Source organism: Triturus cristatus, chromosome 1_2, assembly GCF_964204655.1.
Source record: "Triturus cristatus chromosome 1_2, aTriCri1.1, whole genome shotgun sequence".
NCBI classification, from domain to species: domain Eukaryota; kingdom Metazoa; phylum Chordata; class Amphibia; order Caudata; family Salamandridae; genus Triturus; species Triturus cristatus.
This window is the reverse complement of record NC_140580.1, coordinates 1,197,213,144-1,197,228,576: the sequence shown is the minus strand read 5'-3', so window position 1 is coordinate 1,197,228,576 and position 15,433 is coordinate 1,197,213,144. Positions and strand designations below refer to the sequence as shown.

General features: G+C 45.9%; 1 protein-coding gene across 3 annotated transcripts in view; it reads left to right on the top strand.

Moving 5' to 3' along the window:
- Positions 1–15,433, top strand: part of COL27A1 (collagen type XXVII alpha 1 chain) — a 2,221,286-nt gene that overhangs the window by 710,360 nt on the left and 1,495,493 nt on the right. For all 3 annotated transcript variants that reach the window (XM_085614179.1, XM_085614180.1, XM_085614178.1), the window contains exons 10-11: positions 6,562–6,606; positions 12,403–12,456. In XM_085614179.1, the coding sequence (XP_085470305.1) occupies positions 6,562–6,606; positions 12,403–12,456 (99 nt within the window). The remainder of the gene's footprint in view (positions 1–6,561; positions 6,607–12,402; positions 12,457–15,433) is intronic.

Genomic DNA, 15,433 nt, shown 5'->3' with positions numbered 1-15,433 from the left:
TTTTCCACAGATAGATCGGTTCACAACACACCAAAACGCAAAATGCCCAAACTTCGCGTCCAGGTATCCGCACCCATTGTCCACAGGCAATGCACTATGGATGAACTGCTCAGGGATATTTGGCTACGCTTTTCCGCCTCTCCTACTCATTCCACTAGTGGTTCGGAAGCTCAGACAAACATTCCTCACACTGACCCTAGTAGCTCCCACATGGGCCCGTCAACCTTGGTTCACTACCCTGTTGGAGCTCTCAATAGTTCCTCATCAAAAACAATATCTCACACCCAGTCTACACACAGAGCCATGGAGAGATAAGACATCCAGATCCCAAACGTCTCAACCTAGCGATCTGGCACCTGAAATCATAGGGTTTGGCTACCTAACCTTCCGCCAGACTGTCTGAACATCATTAGAGAGGCCAGAAGGCCTACTACAAGGGCTTGCTATGCAGCTAAATGGAAGCGGTTTGTTTTATAATGTAATAACAACCATATCAACCCACTAGATGCTTCCATTCAAAATATCATTTGTTTTTTACTACACTTACAGCGGTCAGGATTAGCTTACATATCCATACGCTTACATCTTGCTGTAATAGCTGCATACCTTCAAAAATGGATAACATCTGTCCCTTTTCAGAGTACCCATTATCAATGCTTTTATGGAAGGACTTAAGAGTTATTCCACCAAGACTTCCACTTGCTCTAGTATGCAATCTAACATTGTCCTTACTAGACTAATGGGTCCGCTCTTCCAGCCATTGCACAAATGTGAACTGCAATTTCTCACTTGGAAAGTTGCTTTCCTCATTGTCATTACATCACTGAGGAGAGTAGGTGAGCTTCAGGCACTAACCATACAGGAGCCATTTTGTCAAGTGCACCAAAACAAAGTGGTCCTTCGCACTAAGCCCAAGGTGGTATCTGCCTTTCACATCAATCAATCTGCTGAACTGCCTGTGTTCTTTTCTCAACCGGATTTAGTGGCAGAACGAGCTTTACACACATTATATATTAGAAGAGCCTTATTGTATTACATAGAAAGAACAAAACCATTTCATAAAACTGAACAGCTCTTTGTGGCTTTTGCTCCACAACACAAAGGCAATCCTCTTTCTAAATCGGGCAGTGCTCGGTGGATAGTTAAATGTATTCATTCATTCATTAATCTTTATTTGCTTTAAAAAACAATAAAAGATACAAAATAAAAACAGTTCATACATGTTGATAAGCATAATTTAGATAAAAACCGTTCCCTTATTACATCTTTGAACAATTGCAATTAATAACGTTTTACATTTACGATAAAATACCAGCTAATCAATAAATAAAATACGATAAAATGCTAAGCTTGCTTTTCAGTTTATTTAAAACATTGGGGGAAGCGTAAATACTTCAAAGCTTTCTTCATAGATTCTAAACAACAAATAAAAGTGCAAATGCTGTAAAAGTGCATAAAGTTACTTGAGGCAGCACGTAGCATGTGCAAATGTGCATATAGGTATCTGGGGCTTTCTGCATGAATTCCAGGTAAATATAAAATGTAAAGTGCAAGTCCAAAAAAGTGCATATGAATATTTAAAGCAGCACATGGAGATTTGCAACATTAAAATGTCATGCCTTTTTTTTCCTTAATAAATTGACGGGAAGCAAGTCTCTGCTAACACTAAAAACTTTTTTCTGTGAAGTATCTGATTTTAGAATTCTTGTTGCATCAGAGCAAGAACTGATTCCCAAGTTCCGACAAATGGTTTTAATCCATTCTCGCCTTGGGATGGCATATGCTGGACAGAAAAATAATATATGGAAATTGTTTTCTTGTACGTTAGGTTGACATAAGAAACAATAGTCATCATTATCGTCACCATTTTTCCGAACCCATTTCACTGTATTAGAATTGATGTGCAGAACACCAGAGCGAAACTTCATGTACCAAGATTTTGCCAGCTGTGGTTGGACTTCGTCCAGATATAGCTCAAAGGATGGGAGAGGTTTTATGAGAAGAAACCGAAGCGTCAATCTACCAATATATGAACTTTGGGAGATAACATTTTGCATAAATGCTCAAAATGTAGTTTTCAATATTTTTTTGGAAGACGATGTATTTAAACATGCTATGCAAAAGCAAAGAGGACTTTACCAATACCCCTAGAGCGCATTCCACCCGCAAACTAGGGGCTGTGATCCAGCGATCTGGGACTAATAATTTTCTATAGCCCAGGCCCAATTTCATTACCCAACAGTCCCTTCACGCTGGGTTAGTGAATTACTAAACAATTACCAAATTTACCAAAGACCAAAATTGTATCTTCATTTCTAATATACCAATTATGATGATGCAATCTTTATATAGTTGACAGGATTTGGCAAACTAATACTTGTCTCTAAAATACTCCTAAAACTAGAATAAACACCTCTAATTCAGACAGACTCATTTATGTATGTACGATGTTTTATCTAGATAAAGTGAAATAATGGTCATTCATACCAAATACAGCACAAATCATAGATCCGCACAGAGTAACAATATCAGAGAAATAATGACAATGTAGGAGAGTAGGACCTTCTTCACATGGGTACCCCCACTTTTTTGCTGGTGTTTCACTGTTTTTCGACCTTAGTCTGGCTGTGGCCCTGCCAATCAGGACCCCAGCTTAGCTGCTTCCTCCCTAAAATGGTTTGCATGTACATTAGGTACATATCTAATTGGATTCTGGAGTGCCTTATAAGGCCCTAGTATATGGTATACTATGTACCTAGGGCATAGGTACCTCAGAGGCCTACCAGGGGCTGCAGCATGTATTATGCCACCCCTGGGAAGCACTCCAAAATGGCACCACATTTTATTCATGCGCAACCCAAGTTAATATTATTTTCCTAGCAAACATTAATAAAGTGCACAAAAAGCCGCATTAGTCCCTTTATTTTTCGTTTGTCAAGAAGCATTTGCGGCCTACTCCAATGTTTTTAATACGCGCTTGCGCAATAGCATGTTCCCTCATGTTAAACTCTTTCCCACATTCGTTTTCACTGCACACTTTTAGTAAATGTTACTGAGGGTTCAATTCGAGCAAGTTTTATTTCGCGAAAACCCTGCTCCATCAGCTGCTAAGTGGCAACATGGTCTACACCGCACACATTCACCAAGCACTATTGTGTAGATGAGTTAGCGAGACAACAAGCTAATGTGGGCCAGGCAGTACTCCAAACACTCTTTCAGACAACTCCAACAGCTACATGTTAGCCACGGCTTTGGGAGAATACTGCTGTATGGTCTTTGCAAAGCATGTGATCTACAGCTCACATGCCTCGAACAGAAAATGCTACTTACCCAGTATGCATCTGTTCTTGGCATGAAGAGCTGTAGATTCACATGCACCCACCCACCTCCCCGGGTACCTATACCTGTTACAGTTCTCTCTTACTTCATATACACACGCATGGACATCCCTATTCTACTCTGACTAACTCCATTCTCACCCTCTGCGGGAAAACAATCTAACAATGGAGTCGATGCCCATGCGCAATATCACCGAAACGAGGAGTCACCCACCTTGTGACTGTAAAAGACTTCTTTGAAGAAAAACAAAGTGCAAACATCCGGACACAACACTAGATGGCAGGAGTATGCAAAGCATGTGAATCTACAGCTCTACATGCCAACAACAGATGCTTACTGGGTAACATTATCCTTACTGCTATACCTGTAACACAAGACACATTGCTAACATACATATAGCCTGCAAGACATGTGAGTAACATACTTAGCAGGAGAAAATTGTTACTAACACATGCAGCACAAGAGACAGTTTAGTAACACATGTAGCACAAGAGACATGTTACTAACATGTATGCAACATGAGATACACTTTAGTAACATACATGCAGCATGAGACACATTAGCAAAATACATGCTGCAAGATATGTTACTAACATGCATGCAGCATGAGAAAGACACTAGTACCTTGCATGCAACATAAGAGACATGTTACATACAGCACAAGAGACACACTAGTAACATGCATGTAACATAAGAGACATCTTAGTGACATACATGCAGCACACGAGACACCAGTAACATGCATGCAACATAAGAGACATGTTAGTGACATACATGCAGCACAAGAGACACACTAGTAACATGCAAGCAACATAAGAGACATGTTAGTGACACACATGCAGCACGAGAGACACACTAGTAACATGCATGCAGCATGAGAGACAGGTTACTAACATACATGCAGCAGAAGCAGCAGGTGATAGATACTTTGGCTACCACAAGCCTCCTGCATCACACGTTCATAAACATGTCTTAAAATAACAGGTGACAATCCTCGCCCATGCTGTGTGACTGTGCTGGGCCTGCAGCACACGTGTCTATTGATACATGAAGTGTGTGTCCATCCATTCATTAACCTTAGACACACACAACATCCAGTACTACCCTCAAAGCACACCTCCGGCTCGTCTGCTATACAAACCCCAGAATCGGGTACTCAGGAACCCCCAAAAGCGCTACGAGGCTATAATAATGGGCAACTGTGCGCTATACAAATACCACAGACCCCAGTGAGTGGGACAGAGCTTCTTGTTGCTCAAGCAAAGGGACAGAGCTGGCTGCTCAGTAAAAGGAACCGAGCTTCTGGCTGCTCAAGAAAAGGGACAGAGCTACTGGCTGCTCAGTGAAAGGGACAGAGCTACTGGCTGCCCAGTAAAAGGGACAGAACTACTGGCTGCTCAGTGAAAGGGACCGAGCTTCTGGCTGCCCAGTAAAAGGGACAGAGCTACTGGCTGCTCAAGAAAAGGGACAGAGCTTCTGTCTGCTCGGTGAAAGGGACAGAGCTTCTGGCTGCTCAAGAAAAGGGACAGAGCTACTGGCTGCTCTGTGAAAGGGACAGAGCTACTGGCTGCCCAGTAAAAGGGACAGAGCTTCTGGCTGCTCAAGAAAAGAGACAGAACTACTGGCTGCTTGGTGAAGGGGACAGAGCTTCTGGCTGCTCAGTAAAAGGGACAGAGCTACTGGCTGCTCAAGAAAAGGGACAGAGCTACTGGCTGCTCAAGAAAAGGGACAGAGCTACTGGCTGCTCAAGAAAAGGGACAGAGCTTCTGTCTGCTCGGTGAAAGGGACAGAGCTTCTGGCTGCTCAAGAAAAGGGACAGAGCTACTGGCTGCCCAGTAAAAGGGACAGAGCTACTGGCTGCCCAGTAAAAGGGACAGAGCTTGTGTTTGCTCGGTGAAAGGGACAGAGCTTCTGGCTTCTCAGTGAAAGGGACAGAGCTACTGCCTGCTCAGTGAAAGGGACAGAGCTACTGGCTGCCCAGTGAAAGGGGCAGAGCTTCTAGGTGCTCAAGAAAAGGGACAGAGCTACTGCCTGCTCAGTGAAAGGGACAGAGCTACTGGCTGCCCAGTGAAAGGGACAGCGCTTCTGGCTGCTCAGTGAAAGGGACAGAGCTTCTGGCTGCTCAAGAAAAGGGACAGAGCTACTGCCTGCTCAGTGAAAGGGACAGAGCTTCTGGCTGCTCAGTGAAAGGGACAGAGCTTCTGGCTGCTCAAGAAAAGGGACAGAGCTACTGGCTGCTCAAGAAAAGGGACAGAGCTGGCTGCTCAGTAAAAGGGACAGAGCTACTGGCTGCTCAAGAAAAGGGACAGAGCTACTGGCTGCCCAGTAAAAGGGACAGAGCTACTGGCTGCTCAAGAAAAGGGACAGAGCTTCTGTCTGCTCGGTGAAAGGGACAGAGCTTCTGGCTGCTCAAGAAAAGGGACAGAGCTACTGGCTGCTCTGTGAAAGGGACAGAGCTACTGGCTGCCCAGTAAAAGGGACAGAGCTACTGGCTGCCCAGTAAAAGGGACAGAGCTACTGGCTGCCCAGTAAAAGGGACAGAGCTACTGGCTGCCCAGTAAAAGGGACAGAGCTACTGGCTGCGCAGTAAAAGGGACAGAGCTACTGGCTGCCCAGTAAAAGGGACAGAGCTTGTGTTTGCTCGGTGAAAGGGACAGAGCTTCTAGCTTCTCAGTGAAAGGGACAGAGCTACTGCCTGCTCAGTGAAAGGGACAGAGCTACTGGCTGCCCAGTGAAAGGGGCAGAGCTTCTGGGTGCTCAAGAAAAGGGACAGAGCTACTGGCTGCTCCGTGAAGGGGACAGAGTTTGTGGCTGACCAGTGAAAGGGACAGAGCTACTGGCTGCTCGGTGAAGGGGACAGAGCTAGTGGCTGACCAGTGAAAGGGACAGAGCTACTGGCTGCTCAAGAAAAGGGACAGAACCAGTGAATGGTCGGCGAAAGGGAGATATGTAGTGATTTACCTGTAGATGGGACCGATACACTGAATTATTAATAATAGGACAGAGCTGCAGGTTTGTCAGTAATAACAGGTGAGACATACCTGTAAATGGGACAAAGCTACGTCTTTATCAATAAAACGGGCAGAGGCACAGGTGTGTCTGTCATGTGGACAGTGCTGCATGTTTACCTGTAAAGGGGACACCAATCTGGGTTACTTTCCAGCTGATAACCGGATGCGACCAAACCTCATCACATGTGTGTCTTTGTATTTCTCGTTTCAGGGTTTACCTGGGCCCGTAGGAAGAGCCGGTCCTAAAGGCAGTCGGGTAAGTTGTGTTATGTTGGGATAAGATGTGCTGAGGGAGAATACGTGCAGGTCCCCGGAACCAAGCGCTGGTGTGCGGGTGCCTCCCCGCCCCCCCCCTCCAGTTTCATGCAGTGATTGGTATTTCCCGCCTGGGTTCCTTCCACCGCCGCCAGGGGACGCAGCACCCACACCTTCACATATTTACTATCTTCAGCACCAACTGTGTAGTTCGTGCACAAGACCATGTTTATTTCATCCCATGAAAGTCATTCTTCTGTTATCCCTTTGTGCTTGTTTCTCTCTGTTGTCAAATGAACCTTTTTGGTGGTGGTTCCACTGACATGTTTACATAAACTGCACCTCGCTTTCCATGGAACCCACTGCTTCCTTCGCCTTCTGTGGGCACCTCTCGCAGTCCCACCTTTCCGATGATTGACAGTCATTCCAGCCCTTAGATGGTTGACTCAGTCATTCCAGCCCTTAGATAACTGACTGTCATTCCAGCCCTTAGATGATTGACAGTCATTCCAACACTTAGTTGACTGACAGTAATTCCAGCCATTAGATAACTAACAGTCATTCCAACTCTTAGATGAGTGGCGGGGCCATTCCAATGACTGACAGATACCATTCCAGCCCATAGATGATTGACTCACTCATTCCAACCCATATATGATTGACTCACTCATTCCAACCCTTAGGTTCTTGACTCAGAGTTTCCAACCCTTAGATGATGGACACAGTCAATCCAACCCTTAGATGATTGATTTAGTCATTCCAACCCTTAGATTATTGACATAGTCATTCCAACCCTTAGATGCTTGACCCAGTCATTTCTGCGCAGAACCCCTCCTGCCAAGTCTTTCGTAAAGTGATAAACAAAGCGCACAAGCTTCACTCATTACTAGAAGACAGTCCGACCAGCGGAATATCTGAGCACAACATATTCAATTTACCTGAAATGAAAGCGATCGGCGATCAGATTTGGGGCATTACCAAGTTTGGCCGATCAACCTGCATGGAAGGATAAAGGCCCCAACACATGTAGCTTATGTGGCACAGCATGTCAAGATTTCATTCCCCTCATTTGTGTTTGCCCCTTCTTAAAAACAATCCGGGTTTTGCTACTAAAAAAAGCTTTTAACGATAGAGGTATTCGAACCTGCAGACCGGCCATCATTAAAGGTCCGAGTACAACAGATCCTCAACTGCTCTGTAAGCCGATGACATTTTTGTTTATTTACGAAAAGATAAAACGGCCGAAGGAGATATATACCGCCAGTCTAGTCGAGTCCAACGATACGCCAACCCCTTTGAAATCCTAAGTACCTGCATAAACGCCTTTAATATTAATATTGACGAGATACCAATATCGTGGGTAATTGTACCATATAGAATCATGCTCCGTTTCTGTTTGTTTTACATGATATGATTTGTGTTTTTCTTTTAGGAAAAATAGTTACATGTCTTTTAAACATTTCAAATGCCTGCAAATCGTTTGACCTTTTCTCTATTGTGAAATTGTGATGGTTTTCATTAACTTAAACAATAAAGCTGTGCCATTTGAATTAGTCATTCCTGCCCTTAAATGATTGAGGGTCATTCCATCCCTTAGATGATTGACTGTCATTCCAACCCTTAGATGATTGATTCAACCATTTAGGCCCTCAAATGACTGATGCAGTCACTCCAAAGCTTAGATGATTGAAAGTCATTCCAACCCTTATATGAATGACAGTAATTCCAACCTTTAGATGCTTGATTCAGTCATTTCAGCCCATTAGATGATTGACAGTCATTCCAGCCCTGAAATGATTGACACAGTCATTCCAGCCCTTAGATGATTTACAGTCATTCCAACCCTTAGATGCTTCACTCAGTCATTCCAGCATTTAGATGATTTACAGTCATTCCAACCCTTAGATGCTTCACTCAGTCATTCCAGCATTTAGATGACTGGCACAGTCCTTCCAACGTTTGGATGGTTGACTCCCTCATTCCAGCCCTTAGATGATTGACAGTCATTCCAACCCTCAAATGATTAATATTCATTCCAGTATTTGGATGACTGGCACAGTCATCCCAACCTTTGGATGATTGACACAGTCATTCCAGCACTTAGATGATTGACTCAGTCATACCGGCCCTTAGATGATTGACACAAGTTATTCCAACCCGTAGATGTTTGAATCAGTCATTCCAGCCCTTAAATGATTGACAGTCATTCCAACCCTTAAATCATTGACACAGTCATTCCAGCCCTTCGATGATTGACATAGTCATTCCAGCTCTTAGATAATATTCATTCCATCCTTTTGGAGATTGACCGTCATTCCAGCCCTTAGAGGCTTGACTCATTCATTCCAGCCCTTAGATGATTGGCATAGTCATTCCAGCCCCTAGATGATTGTCATTCCTGTCCTAAGATAATTGACTGTCATCCCTGTCCTTAGAATGTTGACTCCAACATTGCAGCCCTTCGATGCTTGACTCAGTCATTGCACTCCTTAGATGATTGACAGTCATTCCAGCCCTTATATGATTGACACAGTCATTCCAGCTCCTAGATGATTGACAGTCATTCCAGCACTTAGATGATTGACATGGTCATTCAACCCTTAGATGATTGACACGGTCCTTCCAGTCCTTAGATAACTGACAGTCATTCCAACCTTTAGATGCTTGACCCAGTCATTCCAGCCCTTAGGTGACTTATTGGACCAATGGGACATCCCAACACTGCAGTGACTCAGAGATAATTGACAGAGGCTCTCCCAAGTCTAAGCTGATTGACAGAGACCCTCCCAAATCTGACCATCCTAACTCTTAGTTGATCAAGAGAGGTCAACCAAATTCTTAGATGGTTGACAGATGCCGTCCACCTCTGAGATGAGCGACAAAGCCATCCCAACTTCAAGATGATTGGCAGAGGCTGTTCGGATTCAGAGGTGATTGGTAGAGGCAATTCTGATTCCGAGACGATTGGCAGAGGCTATTCTTATTCAGAGATGATTGGCAGAGGCTATTCTGATTCAGAGATGATTGGCAGAGGGTATTCTGATTAAGAGACGATTGGCAGAGACTATTCTGATTAAGAGACGATTGGCAGAGACTATTCTGATTCACAGGTGATTGGCAGAGGCCATTCTGATCCTGAGATGATTGGCAGAGGGTATTCTGATTCAGAGGTCATTGGCAGAGGGTATTGTGAATCAGAGATGATTGGCAGAGGCCATTACGATCCAGTACGATCCAGAGATGATTGGCAGAGTCTATTCTGATTCAGAGGTGATTGGTAGAGGGTATTCTGATTCAGAGGTGATTGGCAGAGGCTATTCTGATTCAGAGACGATTGGCAGAGGGTATTCTGATTCAGAGACGATTGGCAGAGACTATTCTGATTCAGAGACGATTGGCAGAGACTATTCTGATTCAGAGACGATTGGCAGAGACTATTCTGATTCAGAGACGATTGGCAGAGACTATTCTGATTTAGAGACGATTGACAGAGACTATTCTGATTCAGAGATGATTGGCAAAGGCTGTTCTGATTCAGAGGTGATTGGCAGAGGGTATTGTGAATCAGAGATGATTGGCAGTGGGTATTCTGATTCAGAGGTGATTGGCAGAGGGTATTCTGATTCAGAGACGATTGGCAGGAGGCTGTTCTGATTCAGAGGTGATTGGCAGAGGCTGTTCTGATTCAGAGGTGATTGGCAGAGGGTATTCTGATTCACAGATGATTGGCAGAGGGTATTCTAATTCAAAGACGATTGGCAGAGGGTATTCTGATTCAGAGGTGATTGGCAGAGGCTGTTCTGATTCAGAGGTGATTGGCAGAGGCTATTCTGATTCAGAGACGACTGGCAGAGGGTATTGTGAGTCAGAGATTGGCAGAAACTATTCTGATTCAGAGACAATTGGCAGAGGCTGTTCTGATTTAGAGATGATTGGCAGAGGCTATTCTGATTCAGAGGTAATTGGCAGAGGCTATTCCGATTCAGAGGTGATTGGTAGAGGGTATTCTGATTCAGAGGTGATTGGCAGAGGCTATTCTGATTCAGAGACGATTGGCGGAGGGTATTCTGATTCAGAGACGATTGGCAGAGACTATTCTGATTCAGAGACGATTGGCAAAGGCTGTTCTGATTCAGAGGTGATTGGCAGAGGGTATTGTGAATCAGAGATGATTGGCAGTGGGTATTCTGATTCACAGATGATTGGCAGAGGGTATTCTAATTCAAAGACGATTGGCAGAGGGAATTCTGATTCAGAGACGATTGGCAGAGGGTATTCTGATTCAGAGGTGATTGGCAGAGGCTGTTCTGATTCAGAGGTGATTGGCAGAGGCTATTCTGATTCAGAGACGATTGACAGAGGGTATTGTGATTCAGAGATGGTGATTGGCAAAGGCCTTTCTGATTCAGACATGATTGGCAGAGGCTGTTCTGATTCAGAGGTGATTGGCAGAGGCTGTTCTGATTCAGAGATGATTGGCAGAGGGTATTCTGATTCAGAAGTGATTGGTAGAGGCCATTCTGATCCAGGGATAATTGGCAGAGGGTATTCTGATTCAGAGGTGATTGGCAGAGGCTATTCTGATTCAGAGACGATTGGCAGAGGGTGTTCTGATTCAAAGATGATTGGCAGAGGGTATTCTGATCCAGAGATGATTGGCAGAGGCTGTTCTGATTCAGAGGTGATTAGCAGAGGCTATTCTAATTCAGAGACGATTGGCTGAGGCTGTTCTGATTCAGAGACGATTGGCAGAGGCTATGATTCAGAGGTGATTAGCAGAGGCTGTTCTGATTCAGAGACGATTGGCAGGGGGCTACAGAACAAACAACGGTGATACATGAGAGTGGGTCTGATGGAGGATTCAGGTGTAAGGTTGTGTTATTCATCTTGGTAACCTCAAATCCTCTCCAGATGCTGAGATGCACAGTGCAATCCTCTCCAGATGCTGAGAAGCACAGTGCAATCCTCTCCAGATGCTGAGATGCACAGTACAATCCTCTCCAGATGCTGAGATGCACAGTACAATCGTCTCCAGATGCTGAGATGCACAGTACAATCCTCTCCAGATGCTGAGATGCACAGTACAATCGTCTCCAGATGTTGAGATGCACAGTGCAATCCTCTCCAGATGCTGAGGTGCACAGTGCAATCCTCTCCAGATGCTGAGGTGCACAGTGCAATCCTCTCCAGATGCTGAGATGCACAGTACAATCGTCTCCAGATGCTGAGATGCACAGTACAATCCTCTCCAGATGCTGAGGTGCACAGTGCAATCTGTGCAATCCTCTCCAGATGCTGAGGTGCACAGTGCAATCCTCTCCAGATGGTGAGATACACAGTGCAATCCTCTCCAGATGGTGAGATGCACAGTGCCACATTGAAAGCAGGCAGGTAAATATTGGGAAGGATGAAGTATTGTAGCAATAATGATAATATGTGGATCTAAACGCAGCATTTCTCCGCAGATGGATGAACACGACTAGTTTACCTCCGACAGCGCACATGTTGGCATAAGAAAGGCCATGGCTGGTTGAAGATGCTTCGGACTGCCGCCGCGCCGACGCACACCGCTCTGACGCCTGCTGGATGGCACACCGTGGTCCCTGGTGTGAGGGTATGTGCCCTTGGACTACATCGTGGAAGCCAGCACCATGCAGTCCATGGGCATATACACTTGCCTCAAGGTTTATTTCATCTCAAGAAGACCGTCGCTGGAGGATGCCCGCATGTGCAGACTGAAGACTAGACAGGTGCCAGTCTCTGGAATATGTATTTACTGTGTCTTCTGCCTCCACAGGGATTCATTGGGCCAACAGGACTGGTCGGACTACCAGGACCCGACGGTGAACGAGTGAGTATTCATGTGGCTTCAGCAGTGGTTGTGTGCATGTGTCATGTGTCGTGTGCTGTGTGTCATGTCAGCTGCTTGATCTTATTAAAATGACTAGCAGGCCAGAGGTGCCGGTCCGGTGGGCCTCTGTAGATTCCTGTGCCTCAGCACATCGCCCTGGCATGCCCTGTTGCCCCCACTGTCCCTGAGATGCCCTTGAGTGTGGAGGGTGTGACCCTTCCATGCTTTTGGAATTTGTGTACAACCTGAACGTGTTCTGGAAATACTGGTTGAACGTCATGAACATGGAATTGTGTCCTCTAATCACCTACATGTTGCTTGTGTGGGGCTTATGTCTCTAAGAGTAATGTGGGGGTATTAGTGTATCTCTGACGCACTGCTGTAGGTGAGAGTTCATGCATCTCTGCCATGCTATAGGGGAGCGTTAATGCATCTCTGCCACGCTGCTGTTGGTGGGCATTAATGCACCTCTGCCAGGCTGCTGTTTGTGAGTGTTAATTCATCTCTGACACTCTGCTGTAGGTGTGCGTTAATGCATCATTTATATATTGTAGAAACAGTGCATGCACAGCTAATTTTCAATGCGTATGTTCTTCGGGTATACCGTGCTCCAGGGTATAGCTCTCTGAACCGTGAGCGTGTTGAATATTAACCTAGCTGCATCCCCAATCACGGTGGGTATGTCCCCCGGGCACAGGTTAAATGGTCCTTGAATGAGGTTTCAACAATTTATCATTCGTTAAGTAAAACGCAATATAGATACAATCTTCATTTGTATTGTTTCATCACAACACGAAGTTTACTTCATCCAAACACTTGAACTACAATTCCCAGAATGCATGACTACTGGTTGTCGTCGTCATCATCAGTCCCAATGCATGTCGGCCGGATGGCATTCATCTGAGGACGATGGGTGCTGCTTAATCGCTCTCCTCGATGCGTTCCATTCATAGCCCGCTCACTTTCTGTGTCTGTGTAGCAGAATTCCCTGCAATTTCGCCCCTTTTTAGGGTTCGGGAGGGGTTCAGTGCAAAGACAATGCCAAGGCCCTCCACCTCAGCAACAGACTTTGTAGTTCTCTCAAGGCTGAGGGTCACCAATCTAACCGACAACGTTCAGGCCAGCAGGGGCCGCAGCTGTTGCTTCCAATCCGCTTTAGTTTGCCCTTGGTGGCACATAGCCCCCAAATAAGAGACAGCATAAGTTATGACCTCCACGGGACGCAGAGCATCACATCTGGAAATGGGTACTCTGAATCATTCAACAGTGCCACGCCCTGCCATCCCTGTCAGACCCACTGCACATTCCACCCACTTCAAAGTAGCTTTCAGAGAACCACTGCGAAAGGATGGCCAGACCCCTTTGGACAAAGCAGTCAGAGAGGGTTCCGGCATCTGAAATAGGGACAGGCTGTCACACTGTTATTTTCTGGTGCCGAAGGAGGACAGATGCCTTTGTCCTGTTTCAGAACCTCACCCGATCTACTTCTCTTTGAAAAAAGGGCACATTCTAGATTTTGTCTGCCCTGGATCAAGGAGACTGGATGGTGGTGCCGGACTTACAAGATGCCGATGGGCCTATCCCTTTCCTACAGTCCTTAATGCGTTACCTGCAGTTCAAGGTGACCCACAAGCATTTCCAACTTGCCATGCTCCCCTTCAGCCTCACCGGTGCCCCTCGGGTGTTCACGCGTGTGATGGTGGTCATCACAGCATATCTTCAGAGGCTGGGTATATCAGTCTTTTTCTACCTCGATGACTGACTGCTGAAGGCAAGACCACCACAGTCAGCCGAAGCCACCTCCAGATTACAGGGAACCTCCACCCACCTTAAGCAGTCTCGATCAACATGCCAAAGTCACACCTGACTCCTTCTCAGAGGCTGTCTTTCATCAGACCCTTTCGGAATACAGTGCAGTTTCGAGACATCCCTTCAGATAAAAAAAGTCCAGGGCATTCGGGCTATGATCCCGATATCTCAGCCTCGATGCTGGGTCTCCGTGAGAGTGACTCGGAGACTTCTTGGCCTGTTGCCTTACAGCACCCTCTGCAGGCTCAGCAATGGGACTTCAAGTCTCCCTGGGCTCGACGCTGAGGGAACTTGCCAGATTCCATCCAGTGTTCAGACGAGGCTGCAGTGGGGGCTGCTCAACTGCAATGGAACCAGCAGCACACCCTTCTTCCTACTTCACATCAATTTGTTGGAGTTGCAGAGTATTCTCCTGGCATTAAAGTTCTTCCTTCCGACCACCAAATGGAGGCTGGTGCAGGTCTTCATGGACAAAATCACTGCCCTGTGGCATTGCGACAAGCAGGGCTGGGCGGAGTCTTGGGTCCGGTGTCAGGAGTCTCTGCTTCTGGACCTGGTTGTGCCTTCAGAGGATTTCCCTGATCGTGAACCACCTGGTGGGATCTTGAAAAGCCAGAGCAGAAGAAATCAGATGCAGACGTCTAGCAGATCACGCATGGCATTTACACCTGTAGGTAGTGCAAAGTGTCCAGCATTGAGGAGAACCTTTGTACAATCTCTTCACCCCCAGAGAGATTGCACAATCTCATTACTTTTGCATGCTGGAATTCCCAAGAAGTCTATCTTTGGAGTGACGCTTTACATCTAGAGTGGAGCTCGGGACTCCTGTATGATTTCCCAAGTCCTCTTCTCCGGCCCCGTGTACTGAAGAAGGTCAGGAACGAATGGGCCAAAGCCATCCGAGTGGCTCTGGATTGGGTCAGAACAATGTGCTACCCAGAACTTCTGAACATGAAGCTCTGTCCTCCAATCAGGCAGTTGCTTCAAGAGCATCTTCAGTTGCAGCAGCAGGGCAGGGTCTTGCACCGCGGCTTGCTCAATTTACACCTCCATGCATGAAGACTGAGCGGTGAAAAATGCCTGCTTTTGACCCCCCTCCTGAAGTCATGGATGCTTTTGGATATGTTTGTCGCCTGGTGTAGTTCCCGCCATACAAACCAATAATGCA